The sequence below is a fragment of the Metarhizium acridum genome (assembly GCF_019434415.1).
Source record: "Metarhizium acridum strain ARSEF 324 chromosome Unknown scaffold_1, whole genome shotgun sequence".
In the NCBI taxonomy this organism is placed as follows: Eukaryota; Fungi; Ascomycota; class Sordariomycetes; order Hypocreales; family Clavicipitaceae; genus Metarhizium; species Metarhizium acridum.
Window position 1 is genome coordinate 4,789,763 of NW_027094015.1, and position 23,614 is coordinate 4,813,376.

The 23,614-nt window shown below is 36.8% G+C and overlaps 1 protein-coding gene across 2 annotated transcripts; it reads left to right on the forward strand.

Annotated features, from left to right (window-relative positions):
• The first annotated feature begins 20,310 nt into the window (after positions 1-20,310).
• Positions 20,311-22,693, forward strand: hal2_1 (Halotolerance protein HAL2). 2 transcript variants are annotated; one of them, XM_066116747.1, is made up of 6 exons: positions 20,311-20,661; positions 20,739-20,835; positions 20,899-20,941; positions 21,020-21,451; positions 21,503-22,042; positions 22,118-22,693. In XM_066116747.1, exons 1-6 carry the CDS (start codon positions 20,537-20,539, stop codon positions 22,609-22,611), a joined length of 1,731 nt encoding a protein of 576 aa, XP_065978633.1. In that variant the 5' UTR covers positions 20,311-20,536; the 3' UTR covers positions 22,612-22,693. The 2 variants fall into 2 exon arrangements, with proteins under 2 accessions (XP_065978633.1, XP_065978634.1); XM_066116748.1 differs by having other exon boundaries at positions 20,322-20,661; positions 20,739-21,451.
• Positions 22,694-23,614: the final 921 nt, after the last annotated feature.

Below are 23,614 nucleotides of genomic sequence, written 5' to 3' on the forward strand. Positions count from 1 at the left end.
GAAATACTTAAAGTATAATAAGCTATTTAATAAAGAGCTAAAAATAAGACTATTAAAGTATTTACGCTAAAACTATAAGATTAAAGTTTAATCTAATATTAAATTAACGTTTAATAAGATTTATTATTAGAACCTTAAGTAAAATAAAGCGCTTAAGAAGTATTTAAAGAATATATTATAAAAGAGATATATAAGACTATTAAAGTCTCTAATAGAATATCTAATCTTATAGATATTAAAGAAGAATAGAAAATTATAATTATATATTAATTATTAACACTTAAATAAGATTATAATTAAGAATTAATACCTATTATTACTTATAATAGAAATTAAAGATAAAGTTAAAAAAGCTAAATAGTTTATTATACTTAACTTAAAAGAAGCTTATAACCTTATATAAATAAAAGAAAGCTATAAGTAAATAATAGTATTTTAAACTAGTAAAGAATACTATAAATATCTAGTAATACCTTTTAGGCTTATTAACGTATTAATAACCTTTTAAAGAATAATTAATATAATCTTATAAAAATAACTAAGAGTATTTATAGTTATATACCTTAATAATATTCTTATTTACTTAAATACCCTTAAGAAATATAAATAATACGTATATAAAGTACTATAAACTCTATAAAATAATAAACTTTTAATTAAAGCCTTAAAATATTAATTCTACTAGAATATTATATACTTTTTAAGGTATATACTTATATATAAAGAAATATAAATAAGCTTAAATAAGATTAAAACTATTAAAAAATAGCTTATATTAAAGAATTTAAAGAAAGGTAAAGGATTTATAATATTTATAAACTTTTACCGTAAATTTTTAAGCGAATATAAAGATATCTTATAACCTTTTATAAACCTAATAAAGAAAGAAGTTAGCTTTTAATAGAATAAATTAAAAGCTATAGTATTTTAAAAGATAAAAGATTTAATTACGTTAAAATCTATATTAAAAGCACTTAATTAAAATAAACCTTATAAGCTTAAAATAAACGCCTTAAACCTTATATTAAATAAATAGCTTAAATAATAAGATAATTAAGAAAGATTACACTTAATTATATTTTTCTTAAAGAAACTCTATAAACCTAAACTTAATTATAGGATTTATAATAAAGAACTTATAACTATTATTAAGTGCTTTAAAGAATAAAAATACTATCTTATAAAAGTAAAGTATTAAATTAAGGTTTATATTAACTATAAGAATCTTATATTATTTTTAATTATAAAGAATTTAAATAAACGATAGATTAAATAGTATAAAACCCTTATAAATTATAACTTTAAGATTATATATTATAAAGAATTTAAAAATAAAAGAGTTAATACGCTTAATTAAAGAGAGAATTTAAAATTAAATAAGTAAGTAAGTAATACACCCTTATTACACGCTATTAAGAATAAAAACCTTATAATAAGTATCTAAGAAGTTAATATAACCTAGTAAGTTAAGTTAAATAAAATATAAATGTAATAAATTATATTATATATTAAGAATAATAGCTACTTAAATAATTAAGAAATAAAAACGTATTTATTTAAGAAAGGTAAGACCTTTTTATATAATAAACGGTAATATATTTCTAGTATACTTTAAGAATAGCTTATTAAAGAAATATATAAATACCTATTACATGAATATTAGGGTATAAGAAAGACAATTAGTAGATTATAAAGATTATATAACTGTAACGGTGGCTTAGGTTCTAAGGCACAGTAGGTCTGTTTTTTAGGAAGTAAGTTAGGTTAAATGCTATAGAGTAGCTTTTTAAGCAATATCACAATAAGGCCGTTAAGAGTATAACTCTTAATAGTAAGACTATTACTTAGATTAATTAATAGAGATCTAAACTATCTAATTATAGGAATACCCCCTTCTTAAGTACTCGTCTATCTCTCTATTATAGTCTTAGATTAATTAGCTTAACCATTAATCCCTTTAAACCTTAATCAACTAGCTTAACCCTTAATCCTATTAAGTCTTATCCTAGATTACTAACTTAACACCTTAAGTCTTTAATCGCTTTTTAGGTTACGTAGCTGGTCACGTGCCCTTACCTTCTTCTCGTGCCTACGGGTTATGCCTGTCCTAGCCGGTGCGGTCCCGTCCCGTCTCTTGTGTAGTGTCGTTCGTAACATTATACCCCTCCTTTATTAGTCTTATCCTTAAGGCTATTAAAACAGGCCGGCTAAGGGCTTAGGTAATTCTTCCCTTCTTTATTATTAGGTGCTATTATACCCGCTAATCGTGTCGTTAAGTAAAGGTTAAGGACGCGTTCTTAGAAGTCTAAGTAGTGTAAGGCTTTATTATATTTGATCCTTTTTAACTCTAAGACCATAAAGAAGGCTCCTTATTCCTACTATAAGGAAAAGGGTATTACCTCTTATCGACTATCTTCTTCTAATTCCTCCCGTTACGCTTAATGCGTAATGGATTACAAGTCCTATTACAACGTGCAGGGCATTTCGCTAGCCTAGCTTCGTCGAATAGCCGATTATTATATGCGTTTTAAAAGGGAGCTTAAGTCTACTAAAAAAGAGCGTCGTTTAATAGACGTAAAGATAAAGCGTCTACGAAAATAAAAGAGATTATAGTTTAAGAAAATAATGCGTGTGATCGCGCGTAGTATTAATAACGTTAAAGAGTTAAAACGTGTGAAATATAAGGAAGCGGAATAGCTTTAAAAGACTATAAGGGTCCTTCCTACTCCTTCTAAGGATTTAGATCCTATTTTAGTTCGTTCCTTAGATACCGAATTTAATATTAAGTTATTAAATAGTGCTTAGGAGATTAATTAGAATGCGTTTCTTAGGAATAAAACTATTCAAGTAACGTTAAGCAATTCGTGAGATTTTTAGCTAGTTCCTAGGTGTTTTTAGAGTTTAAATATCCTTTTTATTTAACGAGATAATAATAATTCTTTATGTCTCCTTGTGCTTTAAGTATTCGTTTAACTTTATATTCGTTAGTATCTTCTATTATAATGTTTATAGTAATTATAAATTTATCTAGTGCTTTCTCTAGTAGCAATATATGAAATATAGGATGGATTCTTATTCTATTTAGTAATAATAGTTTATAGTTAGTATTTAAGATTTTTCGTTTAATAAGGAATAGTCTAATCTTCTTCCAGTTAAGTTTATCGTTAGGTCGCTTAGTTTTAATGTTTTTACGAATAAGGTATACTTTATATCCCTTCTCTAGGATTAGCGCTAGTAATCTCTTTTTATTCGCGTAGTATTTCATTTAATTCTATAAAAATATTTATTCCTATTATAAGTGTTTTTATATTTCTGTTATAGTTACTACATGTATTATAGCTACTAGCGCGTTTATATTTTATGTTGCATGTGTTTTAATAATAGGGTTAAATCTGTAATTTACCCTAAATAGTAACATCTTTATATTGTTAATCTTAGAGCTATTATAAGCCTATTATGCTAGTAGTAGCTATTCTACCTAATTATTCTATTAGTAGTTAACATAGCTTCGCAGATATTATTCGAGTATTTAGTTTAAGATTTCTATTTATCTATCTAATTATAGGTGGAATGCCGTTAATAAGCTTTATTTAATCTTTATAGTTTCTATAAGGTATTTTTAAAAGTTTAAGGTAAACAATTTATTGCGATCTAATATAAGCTTTATTAGTAATTTATGTTATGTAATAACTATTTTAAAGAACATATACGCTAAGTCCTTAGTGTTACTTAATTCCTTATATAAAATATAATAGGCGTATTTTGTGAGTTTATCCATAATAACTAGGATACTATTATAAGCTACTCCTATTATAGGTTCTTTTAACTTTAATAGTTTAATAATAAAGTCTATTATAATAGTTTACTATACTCTTTTAGGTGGTAATATTAGTTGTAATTCTCCGTATAATGCGTGTCGCGCTAATTTTGCTTTATTACACGTGTTACATTTCTTAATAACTTCTTATACTATTTTTCTGCTTTCTAGGAAGTCGTACGATCTTCTTAGCCTATTAATTGTTTTTCTTATACCCTAATATTCGTGTAGTAGGTGCTCGTGTATTTCCTTAATAAGCTGTTCTTAAAGTATACTAGGAATATACTACCGTTTATTATATAAGAAGGTTTTACCTTCCTTAAATAAATGCGTTTTCGTTTCTTAATTATTCAGATAGCTGTTATTATTAATACATGATACGATCTAATGCATTTATGTTTTATCTAGCTTAACTTGCTAGGTTATATTAATTTCTCGGGTGCCTAGTATAAGGTTCCCATTCTTAGTAGCGCGTAGTAAGAGTGTATTACTCACTTACTCATTCGATTTTAAGTTCTCTCTTTAGCTAAGCGCGTTTACTCTTTTGTTTTTGGATCCTTTATAGTATATAATTTTAAAGTTATAATTCGTAAGGGTTTTATACCATTTAATCTATCGTTTATTTAAATCCTTTATAGTTAAAAACAATATAAGATTCTTATAGTTAGTATAAACCTTAATTTAATGCTTTGCTCCTATAAGATAATATCTCTATTCTTTAAAGCACTTAATAATAGCTATAAGTTCTTTATCGTGGATCCTATAATTAAGTTTAGGTTCGTGGAGTTTCTTTAAGAAGAATACAACTAGGTATAATCTTCCTTAATTATCTTATTATCTAAGCTATTCGCCTAGTATAAAGTCTAAGGCGTCCGTTTTAAGCTTATAAGGTTTATCCTAATTAGGTGCTTTTAACACAGGTTCTAATATAATTAAATCTTTTATCTTCTAGAATGCTATAGCTTCTAGTTCGTTCCATTAAAAGCTAACTTCTTTCTTTATTAGGTTTATAAGAGGTTATAAAATGTCTTTACATTCGCTTAAGAACTTATAGTAGAAGTTTATAAATGCTGTGAATTCTTTAACTTCTTTTAGATTCTTTAATGTAAGCTATTCCTTAATAGTTTTAATCTTATCTAGGCTTATTTGTATTTCTCCGTATATAAGCACGTACCTTAGAAAGTGTATAGTGTTCTGGTGGAACTAGTATTTTAAGGCTTTAACTAAGAGTTTATTATCTTATAGAGTTTATAGTACCTTATATATATATCGCTTATATTCCTTAAGGGTATCCAAGTAAATAAGGATATCGTTAAGGTATATAACTATAAATACTTCTAGTTATTTCCGTAAGATTATATTAATTATTCTTTAAAAGGTTACTAGTGCGTTAGTAAGCCCGAAAGGTATTACTAGATATTTGTAGTGTCCTTTACTAGTTCAAAATACTATTATCCACTCGTAGCCTTCTTTCATTCGTATAAGGTTATAGGCTCCTTTTAAGTTAAGTGTAGTAAACCATTTAGCTTTTCTAACTTTATCTCTAATTTCCGTTATAAGCGGTAATAGGTATTAATTCTTAATTATAATCTTATTTAAGTGTTAGTAATTAATATATAATTATAGTTTCCCGTTCTTCTTTAATACCTATAGAATTAGGTATCCTACTAGGGACTTTAATGGTCTTATATATCCCTTCTATAACATGTCCTTTAAATACTCCTTAAGCGCCTTGTCTTACTTAGGGTTCTAAGAATAAATCTTATTAAACGTTAATTTAATACTAGGCTAGAGTCTAATCTTATAGTTCTAGCGTAAATACTCTGGTAGTCTTATTTCTAGCTCTCTGCTAAACAGCTTACTATACTTTAAGTATTCCTTAGGAATCTCCGTTATCTTAGCTTTTAGCTCTCTAGCGATCACATATATTCCTAAAGGCTTATTATAGTTTAAATAAGGTACCCTTCGTAGGCCGCTCTCTATTTCGTAACTATATTCTAGTAAATCCTATTAAAGTTAGCTAGTTCTCCAATTAACTCGTGAATTACTTGCTCGTAACTAGGGTATCCCTAATATAACATCGTGTTTTAAGATTACTATAATATTTAATGTAACCTAATGTTTTATACCTTATATATTAACGAGAAGCTACACGATCTCTATATTAACTACTTTATAGCTATACTTTACCGTAGTTCCTTCTATAATCATAAGTTAATAGGGCTTATCTTTAGGTGTCTAAGGCAATTGTAAGTTATTAATGAGATTTAGCGAGATAAAATTTCCTTATACTCTACTATCAATTATTACCTGGATCTTTCTTCCTATTATAGTTATATTAACTATAAGGTGTGTAGTATTACTAATATTTATAATATATAAAGACCTGTTAGATCTCTGTTAAGGAATTGGTCTTAATTACGATAATAGCTGTCGTTTCCTAATTTATTAATCCTCTCCTCTTATTATTTAACGCGTTATTCTAGGCGCTATCGTTAGCAATTATTCTCTAACGCATTATTAGAGCTTCCTTAGTAATCGCTTAATCTACTATCTATGTTAATTAAACTTAGGCTAAGCGAGTTACTTGCAGTTACATAATTCCCTTCCTCCTTATATTATAGGGTTATAGCTTAGGTAGTGTGTGCGTTATTCTTAGTATAGTATAACTCCCCGTTTCATATCTTTAAATTAATTCGTCGTAATTTCGATTATATTATAAGGGTTATTCTCCTTCCCTTTTATTCTCGTGGAAACTATTCGCTACCTTACTTACTACTAAGATACGTGTAGTAATTATTATCATAATAGAAGGTCTAATTAAGGAGTCTATATTTAATTTTAGGTTTATCTTTCTTAATTAAATGATTCTCTTCTTCTTAGATCCATTCCAGTAAAGGTTTACTTTTTAGTAAGGGTGTCTAGTATTCCTAAAAGTTATCGGGTACTAGTTAGGTTCTAAATTCCTAATCTTTATTTAAACTAATATTATTTGCTAACGTAAGGCTTCCTTTATTACTTACTATATTAAGATTTCGCGTGGGTAAGTCTTCTTAGTTTATAGTATAAAGCTTTCTACCTTTAGAAATTAGCTTTTATAGCTTCTTTAAGGCTTTACATTTATTCGCAAAGTGCCTAATCTTACTATAATTATAATAAGTCTTCCCCTTTTCCTTATTCGTAGCGTTAAGTTTTATAGGTCTAACGTGGTACCCGTATACTATTAATGTTTAGCGTGGCTTACTATTATTAGGTTTATTAAACCTAGCATATAATCCGAATTTCCTATAACTTTTTTCGTAACGTTACTCGTATAAACGATTATTTACCTTAATAACTATTTTAACAAAGTCGTTAAATAACTTAGGATAATCTTCTTAATAAATATTATTCTTTACTTCTTCTTTAAGTCCTTAATAAAAGACTTCTATTTTAGGTTTAGTATTGTAGTTAAGTTTTACTGTGATACGTTTAAACTCCCTAGCGTAATAAGCTATAGATCTAGTTTACTTAAGTTAAGTAAGTTATTGTATAGCTTCCTTATACTTATTAGGATTTTTAAATGTAGCGAGAAGTTATTCTTTAAAGGTTTTGTAATTAAAGAAAATATAAATAACTTCCACTTTAGCTTTAGCGCCGTGCTTAAGATGTGCGCGAAGGGTTAGCTCCTACTATTCCATTACTTTCCTAGTTAAGAGATTACTAATATAAAGAATCTATAACTTAAGTGTCGTATAGATTTTTTCGTTAACTTGTAGGTAAGCTTAGGCTTATATAAGAAAGTTCCTTATATTACCCTTATAACTATCATATAATTTAGGCTTAGGGAATTTTAGCATGTTATTATTATTAATAAAGGATATAAGTGTAAGATTTTAAACTACTATAAGTTCCTCTTCTCGTGCCTTAAGTTTTTTATAGAGATTATTCTATTAGTTAAGAAGCTATTAATTCTGCTTCTTAAGCTCGGTAATCTTATTATAAAGGTACTTTATTATTAACCCTAAGGTTAGTAGTCTTTCCGCTTAAAGTAGACATCTTAAAAGTCGTTACTACTTAAAGTTTTAAGGTAACTTACTAAATAGAATTAATTAGAATGTAATAGTAGCTTAGGTTTTAAGGCATAGTAGGTCTATTTTTTAGGAAGTAAGTTAGGTTAAATACTATAGAGTAGCTTTTTAAGTAGTATTATAATAAAGCCGTTAAGAGTATAACTCTTAATAGTAAGACTATTACTTAGATTAATTAATAGAGATCTAGACTATCTAACTATGGGAATACCCCCTCCTTAAGTACTCGTTTATCTCTCTATTATAGTCTTGGATTAATTGGCTTAACTATCAATCCCTTTAAACCTTAATCGACTAGCTTAACCCTTAATCCTATCAAGTCTCGTCCTGGATCGCTAACTTAACACCTTAAGTCTTTAATCGCTTTTTGGGTCACGTGGCTGGTCACGTGCCCCTGCCTTCTTCTCGTGCCTACGGGTCGTGCCTGTCCTAGCCGGTGCGGTCCCGTCCCGTCTCTCGTGCAGTGTCGTTCGTAACAATAACTTTCTAAAAAGCAGAAAAATAATATAAGAAGTTATTAAGAAATGTAATACGTGTAATAAGGTAAAGGTAGTATAACACGTATTATACGGTAAACTATAACTAATATTACTACTTAAAAGAGTATAATAAACTATTATAATAGACTTTATTATTTAACTATTAAAGTTAAAAGAACCTATAATAAAAGTAGCTTATAATAGCATTTTAATTATTATAAATAAACTTATAAAATACGCCTATTATATTCTATATAAGAAATTAAGTAATACTAAGAACTTAATATATATATTCTTTAAAATAGTTATTATATAGTATAAATTACTAATAAAGCTTATATTAAATTACGATAAATTATTTACCTTAAACTTTTAAAAATACCTTATAAAAACTATAAAGATTAAATAAAGCTTATTAATAGTATTTTACCTATAATTAAATAAATAAATAAAAATCTTAAACTAAATACTTAAATAATATTTATGAAGCTATATTAACTATTAATAAAATAATTAAGTAAAATAGCTATTACTAGTATAATAGGCTTATAATAGCTTTAAGATTAATAATATAAAGATATTATTATTTAAGGTAAATTACGGATTTAACCCTATTATTAAGATATATATAATATAAAATATAAACGCGCTAGTGTTACGACCCAGTCACAGGCTGCAGCGTAGGCCGCAGGATGGGCCGGTTGCATGAGCCACCCAGTGGCTCAGGGCACAGCGGGTGACGGATTAATGGTCGGGACGGGCCGCCAATGAGGAAGAGTTCACTGACTGTTCAGTGAACTCTAGACGAACCAGTAGCACGCATGTAACCATAGTTCACCAGGACTTCAGTGAACAATGGGTGAACACCGTAGTATATAGGGACCCCCAAATTCGCTTCATAGATAGACTCTAGCTCCTTAGCTTTCAACACACAGATCATTACATTGACTAAGCTTCGCTTACAACTCTTTGACTCTGATCACTTGGTTACGGTCTACGACCTATTACCAACGTAACACCCAACTGCTCAGATTGACTGCCCTAGTGGCTCTGCCAACATAAACTACGACCTAGTTTATCCCTTGGGAACCTAGCGTTACACGTCGAAGACTCCTATTGGACCTTCCGTGCAACAGTCGTTACACGTTGAAAGCTCTTGTTCAGACTACTACTGCGTCACTCTGAGCAATATCTGATAACTGTCAAACATGGCACCACGCGAGGCTACTACCGCATCTGGATCGAACGAAACTCGGGAGGGGCCACCAACCATCTCTGCTCACGAGATGCTCGCTGAGATCATACGCCTCCGCGAACGGGTTCAACAGATGGAAGAAGAACGACAGGAACAAGCCACGGCTGCTGCCACAATTAAAAAGGACTTGGGAGAAATCCTCAGACCCAGGGCGCCGGGACCGTACGACGGATCCCCGGGTGCACTTCAAGGATTCCTCACTCAACTCAGGGCTTACCACCGACAATTCCCAAACAAAATGGAAGAATCCTCTGCCAAGGTACTTCACGCAGGAGGATGTATGACGGGAATAGCACTAGCATGGTTTGAACCCATCATGAGGGACTACCTTAACAAGGAAAAAGACGACCGCGAAAACGAAACCAACACCATTTTCGAAAGTTACGATGAGTTCGAAAAAGCCATCAAGAAAGCCTTTGGAACAGTTGATGAAGCTAGAGCTGCCGAGTACCATATCGACGGACTCAAGCAGAAAGGATCGGCATCCGATTATGCCGCTCGCTTCAGACAACTCGCATCTCAGCTTGACTGGGAGGACGAACCTCTTATGTCAGCATTCTATAAGGGACTCAAGGAAGAAGTTAAAGATGAACTCTATAGAGAGAACAGGCCAGACAATTTATCGGACTACATCGCTATGACGGTACGGATCGACGACAGACAGTATCAGCGACGCATACAGAAAAAACAGGGTAAAGGAACCTGGAACCCTACTAAAGGAAAGAGTTACCAAGCCAATCAACGCAGGAAGCGGGACGAACCTATTGCCTATGGTCACACTCTTAATCCTGGACGAATGGAGCTTGACGCTACCAAAAAAGATGACAAAAAGGAAAAGAAGTGTTATAATTGCGGAAAACCAGGACATTTCGCCAACAAATGCAAGAAACCCAAGAAAGAATGGAAGCCAGTACCAGAAGGAGGTAAGAAACAGCTCAATGCTACTAACCAACAGAAGATCGAAATCTACGAACCAGAGGTAGAGCACAAAAACCTAAGCTGGACCTTCTGCTACGATAACAACTGCTATACCCACCTCAGTAGCAAACAAGGAACCGGATGGTTTCCGAAAGAACCCAAGAAGCCGAAGAAAACGCAAAGACAGATAAACCGGGCATTGGGAATCACGACACCACCACCACGAAAACCAGGACACGAAAAGCTACAAAGGATACCAACGCCGGAGCTTGAGGAAATACGCGCAGGAATTCAAGCAGCGCGACAAGCGGTACAAGAAGACCTGGACGAACAATCAGTGGAAAAAAGAACCCTTGCGATGACAGGACGAAAGGAGATTTTCGAACCAAAATCGCCAGAATATTTGAACGAAGACTCGCACCAAGAAATCCTCGATTGGGTGCGACAACAAGCAGAAGCAAGGAAGATTCGAAGGGAACAACAATATAGGGAGGAACAGGACGCACAAATCCTCACCACCCTCGATGAACCAGAAGATAGAGTAAAGGAAATGAGCGTCGACGACAACTGCGCAATCCTAGATACTCCAGAAGCGTCCGAAGACGAACAAAGCGAGGAAGAAACGCCTGCAAGGCTAACAGCCACACAAGAACAAGCTGTACAACGATATTTTCCCGCACCAACAGGAAAACATTTCGCAATCCCTATCATTGCGGTAGACACCACCACAATGTTAAGAAACCCGACACTATGGTACCCAGAAGGGGACGACCCCAGACTCTCACCAAGACATAAGGACCATACACGATTAGCATGGGCATCATGCACATTTATGATGTGTCAGGCACATTTTACAACCAAGGCACGACTGGATGCATTCCCGATCCGAATGAGAGGATATCCGATCAAAGCACCATACTTCCGATGGGAACTCCTAGAATGGAGAGTGAAGATAATCAACGATGACCAAACTATGATCTTGGAACCCGATTCAAACACACCCATCAAATGCCGAGCTCATACAGACCCTACGGATGTATGTGAATCAGACACATGCCAACTGCACGTGTATACGAAGAACAAACAATGGCATCAGTATGTGTATGAGGGAAAAATCCCAACACACAGAAGAGAGTTGTTACTCAAGTCACCTCGATGTGAAACGAAAGACCACATGGTATGCCCACTACCCAATTGTTCAGAACATATGGTAGATAAGGCCAGGGAATGGCACAAGTGGCAATGTGGCACACCAGCAGCATACAAACGGGCACAACGAGCATTAGACATACTCGAACACAAAGACCCCAGGGGAATCACAGAATCAACATACCACAATGAGCAAAGGCTGGATAAGTGGTACAACGAACAGAAGTTCAACCCCAGATGCAACAAGAAATATGCGGTAAACTGCGACAACCCAAGATGCGAGAAGCATGGAGAAATGAAAGATCAAATTTACAACCGCCTATGTCAAATGTTTAACGATGGGTTTTGCTTTAAACACCCACAGAATGGAACTGGACCTACGGAATGGTACCAGGAAATGAAACGACAGATTGCAGAAGAATCTATTCCGGAAAACTCAAAAAACGAGGCACGCCATCTGTAAAAGGGCTACAGGCTGGCATGAAAAGAAAGACGCTAATGACCCTCAACGCAACCCAGAACGGACGAAGCGATAAGATGGTATTAGACGCCGAAGTCATGGGACATCGCGTTCGCATACTTGTGGACAGTGGCGCGATGGGCAACTATATCTCACCCAGAGTTGTGAATCGTTACCAACTACCGTGGAAACACAAAGAGGCACCATACGAGTTAACTGATATCGAAGGAAAACCTTTTGATTATAATGACGGGATCATTAACAGAGAGACTGATCATCTCAAAGTACAGATTCAAGATCATTCAGAAGTGATTCAACTCGATGTTATGGACGTATCGGAACACGACCTAGTGTTAGGGTACCCATGGTTATGGGAGAGTAACCCACTGATCAACTGGAGGACAGGCCAACTGAAGTGGAACGAGACTTCAGGCCAACAGAATCAGCAGATTTCGGAAGAAAGAACGAAATTTCGTCATAACTTAGCTCACGAACAGAGTTCTGAAGAAAAAGAACCTTCAAGCAAGTTATCCAAGGACCAACGACAACAAAAGAACAATACAGAAACAACGAATACAAAGAAACGAACGATTGGATCCACCGTAACGACCCCGACGGCGCTACAAACCGGAATACGAACAACAATAAATAATAAGAAGACAAGAGCCAAGATCCGAAAGGTTATTGCCGCCTTACGGAAAGACCTCGCAAACACAAATAAGAAGCTCGAAGGAGAAAAGAACAAAAACGATAAAAACGACAAAAGCTCAATAACGAAAGAAGAAAGACTCAAAAATATCCCTAAGGAATACCGGAAATACGAAAAGCTATTCGCAGAAGAATTGGAAACCGGATTACCAGAACACAGTCAATGGGACCATCAAATCGAATTGATAGATGGAAAGTCGACAACATTTCATAAGATTTACAACTTGAACGCAAAAGAACTCGAAACGCTACGAGAATACATCGACGAGATGTTAGCGAAAGGCTACATCAGAGCATCCACATCAGAAGCTGGATACCCAGTCATGTTTGTTCCAAAGAAAAACGGGAAATTGCGGTTAGTAGTGGACTATCGACGATTGAACGCGATTACCATGAAGGATCGAACACCGTTGCCGCTTATCTCCGAATTACGAGATCGACTGCACGGAATGAATTGGTTCACCGCTCTAGATCTAAAAGGAGCATACAATTTGATTCGAATAAAGAAAGGCCATGAATGGAAAACAGCCTTCAGAACGAAGTTTGGACTATTCGAATACTTGGTAATGCCATTTGGGCTTACCAACGCACCAGCAACATTCCAACGAATGATTAACAGCGTACTACGAGAATATTTGGACAACTTTGTGGTAGTATATCTGGATGATATACTCATCTTCTCGAAAACCCTAGAAGACCACAAGACGCACGTACACAAGGTACTGCAAGCGCTACAAGACGCAAAACTATTAGTTGAACCAGCAAAAAGCAAGTTCCATACACAGGAAGTAGACTTCCTAGGACACACAATACGACCAAACGAGATACGAATGGAAAAAACAAAAATCGAGGCAGTAAGAAACTGGCCAACACCGAAGAATGTCAAGGACATACAAAGCTTTAGAGGCTTTGCGAATTATTACAGAAGATTCATCAAAAGCTACGGCGAAATCGCAGCACCCTTGGATGAACTCACCAAGAAGGATAAGCAGTGGAATTGGAACGATGAGGCGCAATGTGCCTTTGACAAGATCAAAGAACTCATCACATCCGAACCTGTTTTGAAAACCTTTGACCCAGAAAGAGAAACGGAATTAGAAACCGATTCATCAGACTTTGCTCTAGGAGCACAAGTTGGACAAAGAGACGATGACGGAAAACTGCACCCTATTGCGTTCTACTCAAAGAAACTTCACGGAGCAGAACTAAACTACCCCATCTACGACAAGGAATTCCTAGCAATCATCAATGCTTTTAAGGAATTTAGGCACTACCTTATGGGAAGCAAACACAAAGTCAAGGTGTATACCGATCATAAAAATATCTCTCATTTTGCGACGACGCAACAGTTGAACGGACGACAAATCCGATGGGCCGAATATCTTTCAGAATTCGACTATGAAATCATCCATCGAAAAGGATCCGAAAACGGACGAGCAGACGCTCTAAGTCGAAGAAGCGACTACGATACAGGAGTACCTACAGCAACAGGACAACTCCTTGAGATCAATAAAAATGGCAATTTTCAGCAGAGACAACTGAATGCCATACTAAAGGTACAAGACGGAGACCCAGTATACAAGAAAATCCAACAATGGGCAAGGAGAAAGGTCAGGTTTGCAGACACGCCAGAAGAATGTCTCACAGAACCCGGAACTATCCCAAAGTACCATGGAAAGACCTGGATACCTCCAGAACTACAAGAAGAATGCATCAAAGAAATGCATGAACACCCAGTTTACGGACACCAAGGAATCCGCAAAACACTGGACAAGATACGACGACAATACGATTTCTCAGGAATCAAGAAAATGGTCGAAAAGGTTGTCAACGAATGCATACAATGCGGAAAGAGTAAGGCTTCTCGACATAAGCCATACGGAGAATTACAACCATTACCAGTACCAACACGACCATGGGAATCGATAGCTTTCGATCATATCACGAAGCTGCCAATGTCAAGAGAACCAATGACCAATGTGGAATATGACAGCATATTCGTGGTCACGGACAGACTCACAAAGTACGGATACTTTCTACCGTACAGAGAAGCAAGCAATGCAGAAGAACTTGCATATGTGTTCTTACGAACAATAGCAAGCAATCATGGGCTGCCAGAGGAAATCATATCGGATAGAGGAAGTACATTTACCTCTAAGTTTTGGCAAGCACTTATGGCACAACTTGGGACAAACCACAAGTTAAGCACTGCATATCATCCACAGACAGATGGACAAACAGAAAGGTTGAACCAGACGCTTGAACAGTATCTGCGATGCTACATCAATTATCAGCAGGATGATTGGGTAAAATGGTTACCTACAGCGCAATTGGCTTACAATAGCTCGATATCGGAATCGACAAAGCAGACACCAGCCTACGCCAATTACGGATTTAATCCCGAAGTATTCCGAACACAGCGCGAAGGACCGCAAGCAGAACGAGCAATGTTGCAAGCAGATGAACTGAAAAAATTGCATGAAGAAATGCGACGCGAATTGGAATTCGTACGAAAAAGAATGGCACAATATCATAATCGGAAAAGATTGAAGGGACCAATCTTTGGGGGGGGAGACATGGTCTACCTACTCCGACGAAACATCAAAACAACGCGACCAAGCGACAAATTGGATTACAAGAAACTAGGACCATTCGCTATCAAAAAACGAATATCGACGAACAACTACGAACTTTCATTACCAAAGACTATGAGGAATCATCCTATAGTACACATTTCACTCCTTGAAGAAGCACCAAACAATGCACCAGCAGAAGAAGACATCGAAGTCATGGACGAAACAGAGTACGAAGTGGAACGGATCCTAGACATGAGAACAAAGAACAAAACGCGCCAATATCTCATTAAATGGAAGAATTACGGAAACGAGGAAAACACATGGGAGCCTATGACTAATTTGAAGAATTGCCAGGCACTGTTGAGACAGTACCACCAGCAGCTTGCGACTCAGCGCTAAGCAACGCGCCCCAGTCTACAACATCAAAGGCACCCCAGTTTTGAGCATCACGAACAGCCTCAGACTCTTGCTGTTGAACCTGCTCCAGCTCACGCTTTCGAGCCTCCTCCTCCTCCTTCTTCCGATCCGCATCCTCCATTTCCTCCAGAGAAGCGAAATCACGACGGGCCATCTCCAGACCCTTTTCACGCAAATGACGACGCATACGCCGAAGGCGCATCAGACGATTCAAGGCCTCATCTATCTCCAACTGAGCCTTACGACGCCTTTCGATTAAAAGCTCCTCCGTTAACTCCTCCTCCTTCTCAAGCCGACGAAGCTCCTCGGTGATACGGTTTACTAGGAATACGTCAGCCAAAGACACGTCACGACAGACAAACCCCGCACGTACAATTCGCCATGGGAGCGCGAGAACTGTCACAAGAACGACCCAGGGAATAACAAAGCGCACAACGACCGATGCTTCCCACAACCCAACAAGGACCCTTCTTTTCGAAGCAACGACTACAGGGCGACACTTCAAAACCCTGCTCACGAATGAAGGCGGCGGTGGCAGCGCGGTTAGTGGTAGAACGGGATTTCTTAGGTTTTTCCACACGGTTAGACATGATGAAAGAAGGACATTACGGGGAAGCAGAGAACTTACGACCAACGGAAGAAAGGGCGACAGGACTATTTATGAAACCAGGCTTGGGTCTTGAGGACAAGACCATGGGAGAGGGGACATCGTGTTACGACCCAGTCACAGGCTGCAGCGTAGGCCGCAGGATGGGCCGGTTGCATGAGCCACCCAGTGGCTCAGGGCACAGCGGGTGACGGATTAATGGTCGGGACGGGCCGCCAATGAGGAAGAGTTCACTGACTGTTCAGTGAACTCTAGACGAACCAGTAGCACGCATGTAACCATAGTTCACCAGGACTTCAGTGAACAATGGGTGAACACCGTAGTATATAGGGACCCCCAAATTCGCTTCATAGATAGACTCTAGCTCCTTAGCTTTCAACACACAGATCATTACATTGACTAAGCTTCGCTTACAACTCTTTGACTCTGATCACTTGGTTACGGTCTACGACCTATTACCAACGTAACACCCAACTGCTCAGATTGACTGCCCTAGTGGCTCTGCCAACATAAACTACGACCTAGTTTATCCCTTGGGAACCTAGCGTTACACGTCGAAGACTCCTATTGGACCTTCCGTGCAACAGTCGTTACAGCTAGTAGTTATAACGTATATAATAATTATAATAGAAATATAAAAATACTTATAATAAAAATAAATATTTTTATAGAATTAAATAAAATATTACGCGAATAAAAAGAGATTATTAGCGCTAATTTTAAAGAAGAAATATAAAGTATACCTTATTCGTAAAAATTATAAAACTAAGTAACCTAGTAATAAACTTAATTAAAAGAAGATTAAACTATTTCTTATTAAACGGAAAATCTTAAATATTAATTATAAACTATTGTTATTAAATAAAATAAGAATTTACCTTATATTTTATATATTATTATTAAAGAAAGTATTAAATAAATCTATAATTACTATAAATATTATAATAAAAGATATTAATAAATATAAAGTTAAATAAATACTTAAAGTATAAAAAGATATAAAAAATTATTATTATCTTATTAAATAAAAAGAATATTTAAACTCTAAAAACACCTAAAAACTAGCTAAAAATCTTATAAATTACTTAATATTACTTAAATAATTTTATTTTTAAGAAATGTATTCTAATTAATCTTTTAAATATTATCTAATAACTTAATATTAAACTTAATTATTAAGAAATAAATTAAAGTAGAATTTAAATTCTTAGAAGAAGTAAAAAGAACCCTTATAATCTTTTAAAGCTATTTTACTTTCTTACGTTTTATACGCTTTAACTCTTTAACGTTATTAATACTATATGTAATTATACGTATTATTTTCTTAAGCTATAATTTCTTTTATTTTTATAAGTAACGTACCTTAATACTTACCTTTTTAAGTTCTTTTTTAGTAGCTTTTAATTTAAACTTAGCTTTCTAGTATTAGGTATTAATATAACGTAACTATTATAGGGTAAGAGAATTTATATTATAGTAAAACCTATTTAAATAAATACACTTATAATAATAAGATAAGTTTACGTTAAACGCCTTATAATTTTAAAGGCCTTAATCTTAATAAAAGAAATAAGCGAGTATATTAATTAGGTTTTTAATTATTAACTTAAGAAAAGCGTTTTACGCGTTTATTTTATAAGAAAGTTTACGGGATTAAATAAAAGGTCTTAAGATATAATTAGTTAATATAATAATATATAAGAAGAATAAAGAAGGGAAAATTACCTAAAAACCCTTAATTAGCTTACTTTAATAGCCTTAAGAATAAGACTAATAGAGAAGAGGTATTATATTATAAATATTACTATATAAAACGTAAGAAGCTAGGCCGTATTAGTAAGGGTAAGTATAGCTGTTAATTAATAAGAATATTAAGTTATATAATAGTTTATTAGATTATATAAATAATCTAATAAGATAGAATTATTAAAATTATTAGGCGATTTAAATAATCTAAAATTATAATAAAGAGATAAACGAGTACTTAAGAAGAGGGTATTCTTATAGTTAAGTAATTTAAATCTCTATTAATTAATTTAAGTAACAGTCTTACTATTAAGAGTTATACTCTTAATAGCCTTATTATAATACTACTTAAAAGCTACTTTATAGCATTTAACCTAACTTACTTTCTAAGAAATAAACCTACTATGCCTTAGAACCTAAGCTACCGTTACATAAATCTTAATTTTTAGCTAAGATTTAACCTATTATAACTCGCTTAATTTATAAGCTATACGTATAAAAACTAGTGTATTATAAAGAGCTAAGTTAGCTCTATTTAATTATAACCTTATAAGTCTTATAATTAACGTTATATTTATAATTAAAATTTGCCTTTATAATTATATATTACACTATAAATGTAATTATAGTGTAGTTTAATTACACTAAAACTATAAAAACTATACTACACCATAAACTACACTAAAAAACTACATGTAGTGTAGTTTTTTTATCAATGCTCTATATATGCCCTACCTAGTTATGCAGGCAGTTAAATGTGTAACGTTTCTTAGTTAGTACGGCCACATTGTGACAAGCAATAAGAGAGTCTGTAAGGCCACACGAAACTAGACGCAGTGTAGTTAACGCTAACTAGTGGACTTATTAGCGTTAACTACAATAATTTCTCTCGGACAAAACGAATCATACTAATACACTCTCTCAGGTCTCCCTGGCTAATGCTACTTTGCGCAACAATGTATGTTGCTTCTGAACACACCCATACCGCCTTCTCAAGTCCAGCCATTAGTTATGCATGCCATGAGACGCCTTGATATTGCCCGCATGCAGAGGCCTGAAAATTAGGCTTTGTTGGTTTCCTAAAACCTACCTCTATAACAAGGTGTACTACGTGCGCTTTGGTTAGAATTCTCGCCTCCTTTAGCTTCCCTCGTTCCTGATTTAAGGTCATCTACTCCAGTTTAATAAATTGACCTACTGAGGCGCTATCGTCCTCATTCGGGCAACTCTGCTACATCTTGAACTATTATCATTATCAAAGCACAACCCAGAGCTAGACTCGAAGATGATATTTGTCGTGAGATGTACCAGAAATTCAGCAAGCCGCCCATCTTAATCGTTGACAACGGGCCTATAGTTCCTTCTACGGTGCGCTTACGGCCAGGCCCAAGCGATATACGGGGTGATAAGGAGGTTTGGTTCAATTCCCAGCAGCGCTATTAGTTTCTTCGCGTAGCTCAGTTCCGACGTAAATACATATTGGAGGCTGGCAATTCTTCTAAAATAATATTACTATAGTTGGGCCTTTGGTATTTGTAGGACGCCCTAGTGTCTGGTTCTTGCGTAGAATCCACTACTATATGCTTGTCCAAAATGCAACATAACGTCACTAGCTATCTGTAATGTTATTCGCGTAGTACCAAGGCGCCTTGTAACTATATCCACTGTGAGTGGAGTTGCTGTTGACCTTTTTACTAGTGAAAATGAGCTTCATGCTGCAGATCGACGAAGTAGTAGCCGACTCCTAGCGTCCCCGTCAACAAAACACGTCATGAGATATGCAAGAACGGCACAGATACAACTCAGGAATGCGGCAAGTATGCTCCAAGTCCCCTTCCCCGCTTCCGCTGGTGCTTGATTGCGATCAGGCGCGGCAGATAATGGGGGGATTCCCTGATAATCCTGCGGCGGGAGCTATGCGTAGACATTGCGGGAATACCTACTCCGTACGAGTGCATATAAGGTGCATGGACTAGTACATATGTCGCATGTTGGGATTAAGTCTGCCTCACCAGTGACGTCAGCCACCACCAGGCGAGCTATGTCAGACAGATCGTCGAATATTCCGGCCTCCGTGCGGGGTTCGAAGATCCGATCCTCGATTCACGGAAGCGGCATAGAAGAGTTGCATGCGAGACAGCCTTGAGATGTTTGATGGTCAGAGGTCTTTAGAAGCGGTGGTCAAACCATCTTGGATATAAATGCTCTGTCAAACCCCTTTTCATTTCCTGATTATTGTTTGAACAACCCGCGTCAAGTTTCTTGGAAGGCCGACATCATCTCAACTTGTCATTTATAAAGCTACACCGCTACCGACCCTCTCGTCCTCCTGTCATGGCTGTTCCGCCAAGCTGCACGGTTCTTGTCATCGGAGGAGGCCCCGCCGGTTCATATGCAGCAGCAGCTTTAGCTCGCGAGGGTATCGAAACAGTGGTACTCGAGGCAGATAAATTCTCCAGGTTAGTGACGACAGTGCTTTCAAGGAAGCCTGATCTTGCATTGAATACCTCCTTTCGGCTCACTCCACTTGGTAAAGGTATCATATTGGCGAAAGCACGCTTCCTTCCCTGCGCCACTTCTTCAAGTTCATAGACTTTTATGACACCTTTGATGCGTATGGGTTCTACCACAAGGTACCTGTGTAGTCTTCATGTTGCCTCCCGAATCTCGAATTAACGAGTCAATACCTATCGTAGAACGGTGCAGTTTTTCGACTCGCTCAAGCTCAGCCTGATGCCTGCAAGTCTCCTTTTGTTCCTGCTTGTCCATGAATCGCTAATATCTATCCGTTTCACAAACAAGCTAATATCTGCCAAGACACCGACTTTCTTGAGGCAGGCGGTCCTGATGGATACGCCTGGAACTTGATCCGATCCGAGTTCGATGACCTACTTTTCAAGCACGCCGGCACCTGTGGCGCTCAAATCTTTGCTGAAACCAAGGTGGACGCGATTCAATTTGGGCCAGTAGTCGATGGAATGAAACCCGACAGGAATAATGACGACTTGAACTTTGGCCGACCCGTGTCTGCCACATGGGTGCGCCAAGATGGCACTTCTGGATCAATTACCTACAAGTACCTTGTTGATGCTAGCGGAAGGCATGGTATCTTGAGCACGAAATATTTGAAGAACCGCAAGTTCAACAATAATTTCAAGAATGCCGCTATATGGGCGTATTGGAAGAGTGACAATGTGTATGGTCCGGGGACACACATGGAAGGTTCACCATATTTCGAGGCATTAGACGGTGAGTTTTTTGACGACTGGATTTCTTTACATGCTTCTAATGAACAAACAGACGCCAGCGGTTGGGCTTGGTTCATGCCACTACACGATGGCACTCGCTCCGTCGGCATTGTCCTAGACCAGAAAATGGCGACTGAAAAGAAGCAGGAACTAGGGTGTCCTTCAACCTTGGACTTCTACAAGCAGTGCCTTGAAATGGCTCCCAGAATAAGAGAACTTCTCTCAGAGGCAGAGCTTATTTCTCACGTCAGATCGGCCTCGGACTGGTCCTACACCGCGTCTACGTATCACTTGCCGAATGCGCGTGTCTGCGGAGATGCCGGGAGCTTTATTGACCCCTTATTCTCCTCGGGCGTCCACCTCGCCATAACAGGCGGTCTCTCGGCGGCAGCTACCATTTCAGCCTCAATCCGCGGCGACTGCAGTGAAGCAGCGGCGGGCTCGTGGCACTCCAAGAAGACAGTCGAGAGCTACACTCGATTCTTCTTGGCCGTCAGCAGTGCTACGAAGCAAATTCGCACACAACACGAGCCTATAATTCAGGACATGGATGAGGAAGGATTCCAAAGGGCATTTGATCTTTTCAGACCCAGTATGAAGTGCCCAAGTCTACCATATCCACCGGATTCAGTCCTTGCATTAACTGAATTTTTTTTTTCCGTCTTAGTCATTCAAGGTACTGTTGATGCCGACACTGCCGGCAAAGTGTCCAAATTCGAAATCTCCAAAATTCTCCAATTTTGCTTCAAGGCTTTTGCTTATGTTCCGCCGGAAAAAAAAGACGCACTATTTGACAAGCTCAGGAAACTTGACTCTAAAGCTTTACATAACGATGCGAAAGAATTTCAGACACTCGATGGTATAGAGAAGCATCTTACGGCAGATGAGTTGCAGATACTAGAGACGCTACGTAGTAGGCGTATGATTCGTGAAGACCCCTTTGAGATGGATAGCTTCACGCTCGACACTATCGACGGAATGGCGCCTAACCTAGTGCGCGGTAGTCTAGGGCTTGTCGATTCTGAGCAGGCCAAGATTGATACAGATCACTTCTACTCGCAGAACTTTTTAGATGGCAATTATCCTGGGATTAGGGAGGGTAGTGTCTGTCCATCTGCCTACTTCAAGAATTCAGCTGGGATAATTCGTCAATCATGTTGAAAATAAGCCGTCTAAATGTTACCTCAGCTTCGTACATATAGGCCAGTAGGAGTTATTATCCACAATAGTGCTATTGCTCGAGTACGCTCATGTCCCTGCCGACGCTTCAAGCCTAGTATCCCATATATTGCCTACACATCTCCCCACATCTCTTACACGCTTTGCCTATGCCACTCCGTGATGGCCCTCCGGAACAATGGCCCTCTACCCTTATGCGCAAGTATGACGATGTGTTTCGCACAGGAAGCGGCTGAGTATCTTCTCTTACAAGCTAGGGGCGAGCTGGATGCAGCGCGAGAGCCAAGAGCAGTAACGTGCCAAGCACGATGAAACGACGCCACGACTATAATATACGAGTCGGCCGGTATATTATCACTTCGTCCCCAAGGCTGCCTGTTTGGGGCCGTTATCGGCGGAATGAGGACTTGACAGTCGGGACCTGGCGAGGGCTTCCAATACGTAGTTCCTCGTTGACACATGTTTGACCGAGCCGCGGCCACTCTCACATACACGTCCTATTAGTCTCGGTGCTCGCTGATAATTTCAAGGAATGGTGTATTTTAAAACCGCTTTTTACGTGTCATGCTATTAAATATGAAGTGGTAGGATCAATTAAGGTGGAAGCGCTTTATTTATTAATATTTAAAGCTCTTAAGATAGGCCCGCGTTAACGACGAGAATTATATCACTCGCTGTTTCGCGTTGACTGCATGGAGATGATGAACCATACCGTGGGTCTGGCGGCGCAAATTCTGGAAAGAGGAGATGTAGATGATGACTGTGAAAAAGATACTGAAAATACCGCTAAAAGTAACAGTGACAACGAAAGCGGCTGCGACAGTGATTGCGGTAGTGGCAGCCATGGTGTCTGTAAATAATAGCTACTGCACAATATATGGCCAAAAAAATAGCTTTTTGCAGGATTAAGAGAGAGAAGTTGAGATAGGTAACAGTATTAATGACATGAAAGATAACTATGCGCTATACCATGACGTGTCTCATA

Bases quoted from the DNA above. Each gene is read 5' to 3' on its own strand.
- hal2_1 (XM_066116747.1), top strand. From the start codon at position 20,537: ATGGCTGTTCCGCCAAGCTGCACGGTTCTTGTCATCGGAGGAGGCCCC. The intron at 20,942-21,019 runs GCAAGTCTCCTT...ATATCTGCCAAG, and splicing joins TCAAGCTCAGCCTGATGCCT to ACACCGACTTTCTTGAGGCA. The intron at 22,043-22,117 runs GTATGAAGTGCC...TTTCCGTCTTAG, and splicing joins ATTTGATCTTTTCAGACCCA to TCATTCAAGGTACTGTTGAT.